This window comes from Lolium perenne, chromosome 2, assembly GCF_019359855.2.
Source record: "Lolium perenne isolate Kyuss_39 chromosome 2, Kyuss_2.0, whole genome shotgun sequence".
NCBI classification, from domain to species: domain Eukaryota; kingdom Viridiplantae; phylum Streptophyta; class Magnoliopsida; order Poales; family Poaceae; genus Lolium; species Lolium perenne.
Window position 1 is genome coordinate 284,695,061 of NC_067245.2, and position 15,485 is coordinate 284,710,545.

Genomic DNA, 15,485 nt, shown 5'->3' on the forward strand with positions numbered 1-15,485 from the left:
GGGATCCCACTCTAATTCCCCACGGTTATGCTGTGCATACCGTAGCGCTTGCGGCTTGCGGAACAACTTGAGGGTGGGGAACCCACTCTAAGTCCCCACGGTAATGTGGTCTATGATGGGTTGCAGCTACCGGCGAAGGAGTTTGGTTAACGAGTCCCAGACTGTCGTCGTGGTCGGGGTCCATCCTTAATTGGAGTAAGAGGACCGGCGAGGACCCAGGGTCGGGGTTTGCAACAACGGGTGGGTGTGCGAGGTAGCGGAGGAATATGATTGGCTATGACCTTATACCGGGCCTCACACCATAGGAAGTGTGGACGGGAAAGCTGCCCGGTTGGCACCAAGGTTAAGATCTCTTATGGGTAAAGCGGCACACCTCTGCAGAGTGTAAAGAACCGTGACCTGTCACTCCCTGTTCCGGGATATGGAACTGCGAACGCGGCCGGAAAGGAGCTCCATGAAGTTCTAGTAAACCGGTGAAGGCTGACGGACATAGCTCTTTGAAATAAAAGCAACCTCTTGAAGAAATGTTTATCAAAACCTGCATTGGTATTAGACTTTATGGTCTAATATCGTAGCTAGTGCATCAAACACCTCTTTTCTATAATGAACTTGTTGAGTACGCTCGTACTCATCCCACTCTTAAATCCCCTGCTTAGATTGTCTGAACCGTCTGGAGGAGGACAACGACAACCCTGAAGGAGCAGAGATCATCGGCTATGAAGAACCAGACCTCTCTGGAGGTGTCGAAGGTGTAGACTACCTTATAGTCTACGGAACCGGGGAGGGTTCCGGTGGAGAACAAGCTTAGACCGATAGAGAGTAGTAGTAACCGAGCAGTACGAACTTCTAGTACTTAACTGCTCGTTGAAATAAATGTACCACTTATTAAGATTGTTGTATTGTAAGTTAAGTTGGGTCCGTCTCGAACCCAGGAGTTTTCCTCTTAGGACCCAAGAGGAGCTCCGAGATGATATGTACATTATGCTTGTAATAATTAATGAATGAGTTATGGACCTGCTATGTTCTGTTGTACTACTCTGAGGGATGTAATATTTGCGGAATGGTTCTTCGTGAATGTTATATCAACGACTGGCATACTACAACATGCAGTGGTATGCAGGGTCACCACAGTACCACACTTGTGAAGACAGTCCGCAAACATGATACAGAGAAAACCAAGAGGTTTACCCAGAGGCAAGAAGACTTGGAGGAAAGATGTGGAGCGGGTATTTGATGTGCTCCAATCTCGGTAGGCTATTGTTCGTCACCCAGCTAGAACATTATCTTTAAAGATCATGCAAGAGGTGATGACCTATTGTGTGATCATGCATAACATGATCAAAGAGACAAAGCATCTTAATGGCCTCAATGACCACTGATGGAAATTCCAGGGTGACTTGGTTGAGTCACAGCCTCGGACATGAACATGGGAGGAGTTTTTGCATATGAAAATTGAAGTGTCTCACAATCACATCTCCAAACAGGCAAACGGATTTGATCCATCACATATGGGTCTTGGCAGGCCACGAGGAGAATGAAAAGTAGTCAATCTCATCTCTTTTTTTATTTTAATTATGAACTGTGCTCTTTCTTTTTACGTATCTATCTGCCAATTTACGAAAGAATAGGGTGAAAAAAAAAATCTAACATCAAACCGCTGGGCTGGCTACCTTCGATGAAAACGGTCACAATTGTGGCCGGCAGCCAATTTGGTATCCGATCTGACCCAAACAAATGTAAACAGACATTTTTTATGTCCGTTTTTGCGTCGGACCATCGAAGATGCCCCAAGTAACAAAGTGACCTAGTATTTGTTTGGTGCTATTGCTTATTGCTTGGTCGTTGTAGCTTACTAGAAACGAGAGGATTCTACAAGACAAAGTGTTGTTTATTCCTGTTCGCCCTCTTTAGATAGCTTATTCTTTGATATTGCAGTGAAAACCGTTGATTCCTGTTGGCAAGGATCGACATCAAGCTACAAGAGCAAGGTGCAAGAACTGGCGACCGAGCCGGCTTGGGTTAATCTGGTCGTGACAGTGGTTTTCCCCTGTGTTTGGTTTTTCCGTTGTCATCAGTGTTGTGTTGGTGAGCTGTGTTCTCACTTGGGCAGTATGTTGCAGCTGTAGCTCCCCTTGACTTCGCAAATTTAGAGTAGCTGTTGCTGACCTGTTTATGCTAGGTTCGACTATGTTACAGAAAAGATTTCAGTACAAGCTGGACCTGAGAGGTCTTGTTTCAAGAAAAAGAAAAATTGTGAATCATGTGTGTAGCACGTCAGGGCTTAAAATTCTTTTAATGCAAAGAAGGACAAATGTCCAGCGGGAATCTGCATCTACAATTCTCTGGACAAGTCTCTGAATTTCATGACAGCCAAATACTACAGCAAGATACTACGTAAATGAAGTGTATAGAATTCGAGCGACGGTTTCCATCTGAACGAGGCATTTGAATGTGTACGTACGCAAAGAAGCAACCAAAGCTCATAGGCCACCACTCCATATAAGTATGGTGATGCAGTACCGATGCTAACTTGTCTGCGCAAGAAGCTTTAACTATAGATGGAGTTGGCACCAATGATAAGGAGATCGCAGTCTAGTTTACGTTCTTCATCAAGTCAACATGCATGTTGTGGATTTTTCTTTCTTGCACACAACTAAAGAAGATGCATTTTCAGGCAATTGAATAACTACAAATCTGTGGGTATTTAATAAAAAGCTGGAAACAGAGCCTGTAGTGGATTGAGAAAATGACGATGTGTATACAAACCATTTTTCATACAGTACTATTCTATATAAGAAACCTTGTAAGTGGTGTGCGTGATTTGAACTAGTACAAAACCGTGCAAACTAAATGGAGATAGTACCACTTCTGACTTCTGAGATCGATCGCACTTTTCTTTTTCGAAGGACAAGAATTCAACCAATATTTTTTTCTGATAAAGAGTATATATTAATATCACGAAGATACAGTCATGCTCTAATGACATAAAGGATGCACACAGTAAAATAAAAGAGAAAATTACAAAAAAAAAATTCCACTCCAGTGATCTATATTTTTGAAACAGCAACACTAACACCATGAAAATAACACTAGAAGATCAGCTTCTCCATAAGCGACGCCTCGAAGAAGAAAACAGTGCACAAACGCTATCGTCGCCCGATCATAGATCTTAGGTTTCACCCTGAAGAAAATATCGCTCTCAAAATAATGCTTTCAACAAGAATATTGCCAGGCATAACCATGTGCAGTTGCCCCACATACATGTCGGTGTTTCAAGTCACGAAGCACCAAACCAATTCCACATCACCACCAAGATCCGACCACCATTGCTATTCCACCGATATCGGCTTTGATGACCTCCTCCGTCAGCACCATGGAAAGAAAACGAGCTCCATGATATTAAGAACTAGGACAGCTTCGAAGCGCTCCCCCTGAAACCAAATGTCAGATAAAAAACACAAATGTGCACGATCGAACCCACCAAATCCAGCAATCTTCAGGCTTGATTCGCACAATGAATTTCGCCGGTAGGCCTTCCGGAACGCGACAATCCATCCAGACTGATGGGAACAAGCATCCGACAGATCATCAACTTGGTGTGAGAAGAATACGAGGACCGCCACCATTATTCGCAAGACTAGCAGCCCCCTCGCCGCCAGTCAACTAGCAACCAGATCGGCGGGCATGGAGAAGCAGCCAAGCATGGCCCGTCGGCGTGGCAAGAACTAACACCAGGAACACACACCTGCCTAGGCTCAACCGGCCCAGATCTTGGCCAATGCCCAGATCGGATCAAGACGACCTAGATCTCCACCGTGCGGTGGAGGACCGTCCGGCGGCGCACCACCACCTCCTCGTCGCTACTCCGGTGGAGGTGCTCAGGCCCCGGCCAAGCCCAGTCGCGCCACCGATGACCCATCCGCTGTCGCCCACTGTGCCCCATGAACCGCGGCCGAGATGCACCTCCCCTGCCCACCGCCGAGATGGCCACATGGGCGTGGCCATCACCGCCAACGCCAGCGGCAACGGTGGCCAGGAGAGCGGTGTGAGGGGGACTTAGGGTTGGGGCGGGGGGGGGGGGACCTCTGGAGCCGCCCGGGAGGGAGGCGGCTCGGGAGGGGAGGGGAGGAGGTGTGCCACCCATAATCTGTTTATCCAATTGGATTCCACCATTAAGTATTTGTATTCCGGCCACACGATCACACAAAGTGGTACCCACAAACATTTTGAAAGGTTGAATTCATCCATCCAGCAGCCAAAAACTAAGACTAGCCACAATGGAAGTATCATAAGTAGTATCATGCATGACATGTTGACAAAAATCTGATGTGGCACACCAATTAATGAGGTGAGAGATGAGAGTGGTATCATAATATGATACCGTATCATAGCACGTAAAACTAGAAAACTTAATGGCAAACACATCATGTACACACATTTGCATTGAGATTTTACAAAACATTAAATATGATGACACTATGATATTCTTATGATACTATGCATTGTGGGATTGGTATCATAAACTAGTATCATGTGCATGATACTAGTGTATGATATTTCCCATTGTGACTAGTCTAATACCTTGAGAACGCATCGTCCAGTATTCTATTTGCACGACCATCATTAATCGATTCGAACGATCAATCGCTGGATAGAATGTGTAAGATGGCTGCAGGCTTCCCGGCACTGAAGCTGACGAGGTGTCGGGCAGATTCCCCGTTGCCATCAGTGATTCATCGAGTTCACCGGAGTTGTAAAAATTAGGGTCACTGCATTTTCAGGCAATTGAATAACTACAAATCTGTCGGTATTAGTAAAAAGCTGGAAACTGAGGCTCAAGATTGAGAAAAGGACAATAAGTACACAACCATTTTTTATAGCAACATTTTATATAAGAAATAATTAGATTAAGTACAAAAGTGTGCAAACTAAATGGATCAACTACTTCTGACTTGTTTGTTTTTTTAAGTATAAGAATTTATCCCATAATCTGTTTATCCAATCGGCTGCTGTCACCCATGAAACTATTTGTAGTCCGAACCTGCCGTGAACAGACAGAAAGAGATTTATTTACTTACCAAGTACTAACATCTATCCACAAACATTTTCGAAGATTTTTTTTTTGTACTTAACTAGTACTAACATTTTCAAAGATTTAGTCCATCCATCTAGCAGCAGCCACAAATTAATCGAGTCGAACGATGAATGCATGCATCATGTACTATAGATTCGATTTGTACGACCATTGTAAATCGAGTCGAATGATGAATGGATGGATAGAATGTGAAAGATGCCAAGGCCGGGCTTCCCGGCGCTGACGGTGACGAGGTGTCGGACAGATTCCCCGTTGCCATCTGCATCGGTTCGAGTAGTTGACGCGCTCGCCGTCGCCTCCGAGGTCACACGAGATCCGCAGCTTTGTGGCTTCTAAGACGTCTCGGTAGACGGTAGCTATCTACCTCGGCGACCAGTACAGGTATTGAGCCATCCCCCTCCCCCGCTCTCTTTCGAATCGCACATGTATTCTTCCCGTCAAGTTGTTGCGCTCTACTTGTGTTTAGGGCGCAATTCGGCATGGCAGAGGAAAGAACGAGAGAGAAAAACAGCATTGTGGTGCAAGATTCTCGATCGGTGACCAGTTATGTCTGAACGGTGATGGCTTCGTTGTACTACTAGTGATACAACTTTTAATCATCAGATACTACTGTGGCCTAGTGACTGTTGTGGGTAAGAAGTTCTCCAAGTGACAGGCGAAAGAAGCCTCGTCAGATCACATTTCTTTCAGGTGAAAATCAAAGGCAGTATCTTGAGCTCGATAGATAACGCGATCACGCAACGCCTAGCTACCTAGCTCGTGCCGACGCCCCACCGACAGTAGCAGCCAAGGATCATCCAGTAGAAAGTTTCAGACAACGCTCCCTATCAAGATTCAGAAAGTGTTCCGTTTCATCACAGGCGAAACGACACGGCAATTTTAAATTTGCGCGGTAACATCGTGGTGCCAAAGCGGAGCTATACATACTAGCTAGGACATCCTATGATTAGGTGACATGCTGCCGGAAAGTTCAACCTCGGCGACGTCGACCCAGAATGATGGGCGCAGCCGCGGTCAGCAAATGATGATCGGTGAACCGCGAAGCAAACTGCCTTGACAAACGGGGCCTGAATCCTGATCCAGTTTTAAACTAGGTAGCGCAGTGGTTTTCAGTTGAGATTAGGTAGCGGGAGCCTTGAACTCTCTCGGTTCGTAAGCAAACTAGTCCAAAGGTGTCTATTGCTGTGAAGGAATTTGGTGAGATTTTCTTTTCTTCCCTTTCGCATTGGGTTGATCAGCGGATCGAGTTTGTTGGGGGTGGGGTTTGAACTTTGAAGCGTGAGTGAAGTGACATGGTGCTGGTGTAAGCCCAGCGTAAACTTGGTGTCACGCTTTTCAGGCTTCAGAACGAGTGCCCATCACCAGGCCACTAGCTGGGGCCCTGATAGACACCTTGTGTGTTTCTTTTAGTGACATTGTCTACAAGATTTGTATTACTCTATAGGAAGACTTCAGAGGCGAAAAGGATGGATGGTTTTCGTTAATGACACAAAGATGTATGCCTGCTGAACTTTTCAGTGCTTATGGGTTGTGTGCTGAACTTTTCTGTTTCTTTTAAGTTGATAAGACGATATGTGTTTACGTGTGCGTTTTTTCGTTGCTGTTGAGGAAGATTTGATATATGTGGAAATAGAAGCTTAAGTTTTGGGCAAATCCTATGTGCCGCCCGACGCGGGAAGGATTCCGCTCCTCTCACGCGGGCTCTCGCCTGAGGACGGTCCATTATTTTTGGATAATCCTAAATTACTTTTGGATTCGAATATGCGGGTGCTATTTGGCATACCATATACGGTGCCAAGTTCGGAATCAGATATCTTTATCTGTTTGATTCCTTCAAACTAGATATAGATTCTCTGAAATGGATTTGAAAAGGAATTCGACTTGGAAATTATCCTATCCATTTAACTTTTAGTCTTTTTAGGGGAATTTAGTGAAAACAGAAAGCTCAACTTCTCAACCTGTGAAGCCTATGTTAGAAAAAAAAAACTTGTGACGCCGCATCACTGGGCCACAGTTTGGGCCTACTTATAGGAAAGACGGGCCAGATTAAGAGCGAAGCCGCCGCCGAGTGTAGAGCCCAAGCTCCCATGAGACTGTCGTAGGCAAGGCAACCTGAGCCCCGGACTGGTAGGCGGTAGCGGTACAATACCCATAGCTGAGACGGATTTGTAATTCCACGATATGGTACACTGCCCATGCCTGGGACAAGTCAAAACAAAGTTATTGGGTTGACTAAACAATTGCACTCAGACACCTGACATTCGATCACCCAACTCGCGAACACCAAACCGGTACAGTAATTAACAAGTTGAGTAAATGACAAACAAAAAAACTACCATAATTGAGGCAGTCGTGTCACCGAATTACGTTTTGTTACATGACTACCACTATTGGGGCATGTTACTGACAAAAAGCACTCATTTCCAGCACGGGGCGATAGGGGACCACTGTAGCGGGTCCGATGAGGTGTGCTGCGCTCGGGTATGGTGGAGACGACGTCGGGGAGCAGCAAGTGCGACCGGAGATGAGCGACCACGGCGGCAGCGCGACGACGGATAGCGAGGTTTTAGTCGGAGCAGGAGGCAGCGCCGGCTGACGGTTTTTTATTTTCTTCATGTCTACTTTTTTATTTTTATGTGGGGAATTGGATCTATGTGTGACCCAAAAATATATTCTAAGGTTATATTTGCAAAATTGAAACTAACATGTTGGTTTTCACATGCCATCTAGTTTAACATGTCTAAATATTGAAATCAGTGCGTCACGAACATGTCTCAATAGTGGTAGTCATGTGACAAACCGAACATATTTGATAGTTTCGTGACACAACTGCCTCAATTGTGATAGTTTTTTTTTTATCATTTACTCAACAAGTGAGCTAGGAGCAGCCAAGATGTCGCGGCAGACACCGATTTCCCACCACGTAGGATTCAAAGCAGCACGTGACCAAATCCACACTCGTCGCCGGTGACCATGACACTTGAGGCCAGTTGCGGAGCCAGGATCCAGCAACGCCCCGGGCCATCCTCTTGCTACAGTAGCTACAGTGCTCGCTACAGTGCGTATTTTGCTACAGTCAAGCCTAAGTTTTCAGCCCACGCCCCAGGCCAAGGCCCGTGCAGCCTGGGGCCTGGCTCCGCCACTGCTTGAGGCCAACCGGCGATTTGATGCGGCGATGCAACGGCGAGCCGCCTTGATGACATCGCGACTTGTGAACCCGCCGGCAAGTGGCCAACCAGCAGGGCCTGCCATTCTGCCAACCGGAGTCCGGAGTACTCCCATGACAAATCGCTCACCGTGACTCACGCCACAGCTCCTTTCACCCGTTCCAGTTCAGGCTCAAGACACACACACTGCTCGGACGTCGCTGTGATCGGCAGGCACTTGGCCACTGGGACTGGTGCACAATGGCTTTGCACACTGAACCTGCGCTTGCTGCAGTGCACAAGTGTTCTGCTTTCTGAACAAGTTTCTTTCTCGCCTTTGCTTCAGAAGACGAAAAAGGCTCCACCCTCCAGTACTCAAAGCACCACAACTGCTGTTAGTGTTAAGCAACGCATGCGAAGCGAGGCACGTGAGCCAACGCGTGAGATTCAGAGAAACATAAAAGAAAGTTTGAAAGTACAATTTCGGTAACCATAAGAACTTGAGAAAGTCAGCAGTGTATCGCGCTTGTACATTGCCCGGCCACCCTATATACATTTCCTCCTACTGTAATACTCGAGAGGATGCAGAGGCAGCTGAGCACACCGGAGATGCCCCTGTTCGCGCGGGAGGAGGAAGAGGAGGCCGACCTGGAGGCCAAGCCGGAGAAGGCGCCGCCGTCGTCGTCCGAGCGGTACATCCACCTCATTCCGGTGCTCACCCTGCTGTGCTTCGTCGTCCTCTTCCTCTGCTCACACGCCCCCTCGCCTGCTGGTACTGCGCGTGTATACATCATACAGCAACCGTTTCTGATGTTTGGAGAATTGGAGTCTACATTTTAATGCGTTTTTGCTCTTCAGATATGGCGAGCTTCGGAGGGAAGGCAGCAGGGAGCGGGAAGCCGAAGTCGCTCTGACGCAGACCACGGAGGAGTCTGTCGTGACAAGAACTGAACAACAAGTGATGTGCCAAACATATGGCCGTTTCCTTTCTTGATAAGTATAGCATAGATAAACTGTACGGAACTCCATTTGAAGGCCAAGTAATGTTTTTAGGCGAATGTATGTATGGAACTCCATGCAGTCTGAAGATATAAAGCTCAATTGTCAGATGCTCTGATCGCTTCTGTTCAGTGCCATCTTGGGCATCCATAATTATGTACAGAGACGGAGTAGCGAACATATTTCTTCGTTTAAGGTGTATACTAATTGCGGCGCACATTCATCCTTGCCAAACGTCGGTGTCTGATGCTGCTCGGTAGACGGTAGTGCCGTCACCCAGCCTCCCCAGTCCCATCTTATGTGCAAAGCAGGACTCAACATAAAAGACAACAGAAAATCAGCAAAAGAATGAAGAGAAAAACATCAGCAAAAGATATACAAGTATTTTTTTAGATCCAGCAAAAGAATGAAGAGAACTTTATGCCAAGCAAACGAAACATAAATCATGTTAGCAGCAACCAGAGCAATAGGCACAGTACGAGTGTATCAGGCTCACAATCAAGAAACCAAGGGGTTCTTTCAGGCAGCAGGGAAGCACACATTGTATTCGAGTTTCCCCATTTCATCCAAAAGATTCTGGCGCAAAATATTGATTCACATACATAGAAGTCTCAGGAAATTTTAGGCCACAGCAAAATTTGCCCAGGAAAATATAGATTCAGAATTTTGGCCACAGGAAAATTTGCCCAGGAAAATATAGATTCAGAATTTAGGCCACAAGTAATTTGCCCACTTACTCAACCAAATAAGCATCAATGGTACAGATAAGATGATGCAGTGAGATAAAAACATATATCTTCTCAGAAAGGAAAAAAAAAGCATCCCAGGGGACAAGAGAAGAAAAGATCATACGCAAACATTATCTTTGAGTCAGATAATTTGACGCTGCAAGTGCATGATAATGGTGTTTGATTAATTAAAACAGCTGCTACAAATTGCAAACTCTTTAGATCCAATAAATTCAACCTTCAAACAGGTGAATTAGAATATATCAACCACAATACTACAGCCTGAATTCAACAACAATTTCATGTCTATTTACAACCATGTATCAACCAGATCATAGTATCAATCCCTGGGCAGGCTCAGGCTTTTTAGGAGCAGTAGCAGCAGGTGGTGGTGGTGGTGGTGTAGAGATGCTGGAATCCTCTACTGTAACAGGGACAGTTGCAGCTGTGGATATGGGGAAATCTGCAGGGGTTTCAGAGGCATGTATCTTTATAAATTCACGGTCCAAATCCTTGTGCTCTGCAGGGCCATCTGCCATGTTAGCTTGCACGGACTCGCCCGCAACAGCCTTGCCCTCCTGTTCAGCAGCTATTTTCTCCTTTGCCTTTGCCCCAACATCATTTGCGGTATTCGCAACCTTACTGAAGGCACCAGATACCCATGCTGCCCCGATGAGAGCATACCTGTTCTTCATGATGGCAGATCCAGCAGTACTGACACCTTGTTCAGCAGCTGCAAGTGCCGACCTTGTCTTCTCAGAGACTAGATATTTCTGATCCAAGTCCTTTACTTTGTCATTTACAACTGAGGTACCGACGCTGATCTTCTCACTTAAACCGATTCTCTTGTCAAAGGAAGATACTCTGGCAGTTGCAGTGGATGTGAGTTGATGCTTCTCATCCAAAGCTTTTGCTTTATCGAGCGCATCCCTACCAAGAATGAACCCCTTGGCAAGCATGGTTCCAACAATGTCCTCTGCCTTCTCAAGAGCAGAAGGCTTTGTATCCTTGGGCTGTGGATGCACAACAATGTAGCAATTTCCATTACCACCGGAAAAATACCTTACTACACTACAGAGATGCATATTACAAATTACTTATCATACCTCAAGCTCAGCTAAAACATAAGCTGGTAGCTCATAATCAGTGGCTGGTGTTACTATGACAGCCATGTCGACTATTGTGGCACCCTGGACAGCAATGAAACCATGTGTCACATATTTATCATAATAGCGATTCGAGCTAGTAAAAAAGTATCTGCAATTTAAGCAGCAGACCAAGAAACAATTCTGTGACTAGCTACGTGTGTGCAAACAAAAGTTCTTTTCTATCCAGAGCCATGTCGAAATATCAGTTGGGGAATGGATTAGTAAACTTCCAGCATTCAAATAAATCAGCATGGACAAGATATTTTGCTTGAAACATTCAATGGGACTAAGGAAGATCTTTTCTAACCATTTACAACTGGGAGCTGAGATCATGGCAACAAGTTATAGAACATGGTTACAGACCAGTGATATTTAGGTTTTTATATAAAAACTCCATCCATTACAAAATATAGGACTTGCTTTGTCTTAACATAAACCAAGCAAACAATATAAGTGACTAAAGTCTAAAGTGATGTATTCACTGAATGCCTGTAGGGAATACAAAGTAAAACTCTATGAGGGATATAAATGAAATAATACACTTATTGGACATTCGATTATAAAATACCCTTATATTTCGACAGATGGAGTGTATCGGTGTATGCAATAAAATCATCCAGAGTTGCATCACTATTGCATGATGTAACAAGTCACTCAAAAAATCATCTATTTTTGGGGGAAAACAGAAGACTTTTAAAGAGATGGGAGATAAAGAAGATACCGTAAGAAGCATAGCTGTCTCAGCTCCTTGCTTGTCTTTAAAAGTAATGTAGGCTACTTGAGACAGCTCGTCATCACTGCAAAGCATTTAAATAGGTTATTGCGATTCATAGTACACGGTGTGTAACAAATATAATGAAGATGATAGTACTAACCTTCGCATTTCAACATGCACAAGGTCACCAGAAAAGGAGAAGAATTCCTTTACATCTCTTTGTGCTGCTTTCAGTGACAAATTGCTCACCATGACTGTGCTAAGCGTGGTTGTCTTCAAACAACAAATGGTATAAAAGGAACAATTAATACGCCATCTGATAGACAATATGTCCTAGGCTAAATGGTAATACGGAATGCAAATATAAGAAAACCTTCCTAATCAACATAAGAAAACCCAGTTTACAAACAGGACCATAACACCCCGCAGTTCTGCCCACGAAAGAAAATGGGGACTTTGTTCCAATCTCTTTGGACTATTTTTAATATTGCTTTTGGATAACATTGGATGTTAATGTTCCATACCGAATGGCTGGAAAGAGATGCAGTCATTTTTATCCAGCAGGCATCTTTTAACTCTATTGATTAAAAGTCGTTGGTGTGCTAAAGTTAGCTTTAATACATAATGGCAATTATTCAATTTATATGAAAAATAAGTATGTGATGTTCATAATGGACACATATGCACATCTTTATCATTTTTGTCGTGGTAGTGCATTACAGTGTACCAAATTTATTTTAATATAGTCAGCATAACAAGCATATCAGATTAAATAGAAGAGTTAAATTGCAAATCAGTGTAATAGGTGCTCATTTTAAATTTTGCTTACACAACTGTACGATTTTACGAAACACGGTGGAAAAAGAAGGCTCGCTAGTCTGAATGTTGCATAACATTTTTAGTGTCTACCAGGCAATGCAAGGAAGAGTTTCCCCCCTTAATTTCTTCAGCACCAACAAGTAGGCACAAACAGAGAATAGGGCCAAGGTATCAACTAGGGGGTACACCGCCTGGTTAAATTGGGCACTGAGGCAAAATTACATCACTGTCCAATGACTGTGCAGCAGATCAGCTCCCCTGGCCATTGCACATTTGCACATTCAGCACAGAGCTCAGAGGTACAATGCCGACCAAAATGGGACGAGATTTCACTAGGAAAAATTGGAAACAAATAGGTGCCCGACTGCCAAAGATACAAGATCGCACACTTTATTTCTATCGAATCACGGTTGCTGGAGCCTCAAGTCTCTAGCTTTCCAATCTTTTGCAGGACAGCTTGACTACAGAAAAATCTATGCAAGAAGGTGTATTTACCCAAAATCTCAAATCTAGAAACCCCAAACCTGAACCCCTGAATCTAAGTTCTAACTCTCGAACCAAATCAAGACAGAATAACGTATACACGGATCGGAAATGGCACAACGCACGGCCTCAACAGCGATTTGCAAACAAGAAAGGGGGAGGGGGCAAACGAGGACTCACCGACATGGCCGCGACGCGATGCCGAGATCTCTGAACCCTAGCCGCTGACTTGAATCGGGAAACGGGAAGAAGAAGAGAGAAAAATATTGGAGAAATGGATCCACCGTGTCCGGCCGGCGGAATTTATAGGTGGAGACGACGAAGTGGAGCACGCGGCGGTTACTGCCGTCCGACTACAGTAGACGTGGAAGCCGTGACGTGGTGACGTGTGGGCGCCCTTCGTGGCTTCGTCTCTCAAAGCGTCTCCAAACAGCACGGAATCAAATGTTTGAGGTATGTGTTTTCTTCGTTTACAATTTTTTTATAGAATTTTCGATAACACAATCATTTATTAAACATAGATACAAATAAATATATTTACCAAAACTATTTTCAAATTAAAATACAACAAACAATGAATAACTAAACAAATATAATAAGTGACGCTAAATTAAGGTTGAGCCATTTGCTGATCATCCTTTAACCCTTTATATATGCTCAACGAGATCATTTTGAAGTTACTCGTGAACATTGTTGTCACGGATCTTTGTGTGCATGGTGATAAAATCAGCAAATCTACAGGCACCTTATGGTCAACCTCCGCGAGAGGGTCCTGACACTCATAGGGACCAACATGTCTCCTGGCCGGATTCTTGCGGTTATCTCGATGATCATGTTATGCATGATCACACAAGTCTGCATCACCTCCCACATTTGGTCGTGAGATCAGCTTAGAGCAGGGTACCGAACAATTGCAAATTGAGCTTGAAGCACACCAAATATCCGATCGAACTTCTTCATGCAAGCCTCCTGTCTCGAAGCAAAGTCAACTCTTTTGACCTAATGGAGCCGGGATTGTTTTGACAAAAATGGCCCGTTTGGATATATACTGTCGGCTAGATAATTTTGGTATATTCGTGGCCATTGATCTCATAGTTGCCTGGCGGAGCATGACCTTTCACTAGTTTGCTAAACATCGAAGACCGCTGCAACACGTTGATGTCATTGTGTGATCCCGACATGCCAAAGAAATAATCACAAATCCACAAGTCATAATCTGCCACTGCTTTAAGCACCACACAGCAATATTCGTGACCGTCTTTATATACCTTGCCAAGCAAATAAGCAGTTCTTCCATGATCAGTGCATGCAATCGATGGTTCCAACCATCTCAGGGAATCCTCTCGCAACATTTTGTGTCATGATCCTTGTAGTCTCTTCTTCAGTTGGCCCTCTCAAGTAGTATTTGCCATACTTTCCCACCACAGCTCGGCAAAACTTGTACATGTACTCAATGACAGTAGACTCACTTATGCGAAGGTAGTCGTCCTGTATATCAGCAGGTGTTCCGTATGCAAGCATCCTCATGGCAGCGGTGCACTTCTAAATCGATGAGAACCCGGCAATGCCTACAGCCTCGTGCTTCAGCTTGAAGTAGGGGTCGAACTCTCGAACGCCGTGAAGGATATTCATGAGCAAACCATTGCTCATCCTATACCGGCACCAGAAATTGTCGACATGTGTTGCATCATCTGCGAAGTAGTCATTGTGCAGCATGGTATGCCTCACCATCCTCTGCCGGGGCTTCGACTTCTTTCTTCTCGACCTTGAACCTCTGCGGCGCGGCCTGATGACGCGTGAAGCACACGTTCGTTGGGAACCCCAAGTGGAAGGTGTCATGCGTACAGCAGCAAGTTTCCCTCAGTAAGAAACCAAGGTTATCGAACCAGTAGGAGATGAAGGCCACGTGAAGGTTGTTGGTGACGGAGTGTAGTGCGGTGCAACACCAGGGATTCCGGCGCCAACGTGGAACCTGCACAACACAATCAAAATACTTTGCCCCAACTTAACAGTGAGGTTGTCAATCTCACTGGCTTGCTGTAAACAAAGGATTAAACGTATGGTGTGGAAAATGATGTTTGTTTGCAATGAGCAGCAGAGAACAATGATTGCAGTAGATTGTATTCGGATGTAAAAGAATGGACCGAGGTCCATGATACGCGTACAGCACGCGTCCGTTGGGAACCCCAAGAGGAAGGTGTGATGCGTACAGCGGCAAGTTTTCCCTCAGTAAGAAACCAAGGTTTATCGAACCAGTAGGAGCCAAGAAGCACGTTGAAGGTTGATGGCGGCGGAGTGTAGTGCGGCGCAACACCAGGGATTCCGGCGCCAACGTGGAACCTGCACAACACA

General features: G+C 44.9%; 2 protein-coding genes across 2 annotated transcripts; one reads left to right on the forward strand and one right to left on the reverse strand.

Moving 5' to 3' along the window:
- The first annotated feature begins 8,765 nt into the window (after positions 1 to 8,765).
- Positions 8,766 to 9,350, forward strand: LOC127330707 (uncharacterized). The gene is made up of 2 exons (XM_051356831.2): positions 8,766 to 9,013; positions 9,100 to 9,350. The coding sequence occupies exons 1-2, from the start codon at positions 8,824 to 8,826 to the stop codon at positions 9,153 to 9,155; spliced, it is 246 nt and encodes an 81-aa protein (XP_051212791.1). The 5' UTR covers positions 8,766 to 8,823; the 3' UTR covers positions 9,156 to 9,350.
- A 782-nt stretch (positions 9,351 to 10,132) lies between these two features.
- On the reverse strand, positions 10,133 to 13,504 carry LOC127336395 (binding partner of ACD11 1). Its single transcript, XM_051363205.2, has 5 exons — positions 13,314 to 13,504; positions 11,992 to 12,104; positions 11,838 to 11,913; positions 11,075 to 11,158; positions 10,133 to 10,981 (listed from the first exon to the last, which is right to left on the reverse strand). The coding sequence occupies exons 1-5, from the start codon at positions 13,317 to 13,319 to the stop codon at positions 10,301 to 10,303; spliced, it is 960 nt and encodes a 319-aa protein (XP_051219165.1). The 5' UTR covers positions 13,320 to 13,504; the 3' UTR covers positions 10,133 to 10,300.
- Positions 13,505 to 15,485: the final 1,981 nt, after the last annotated feature.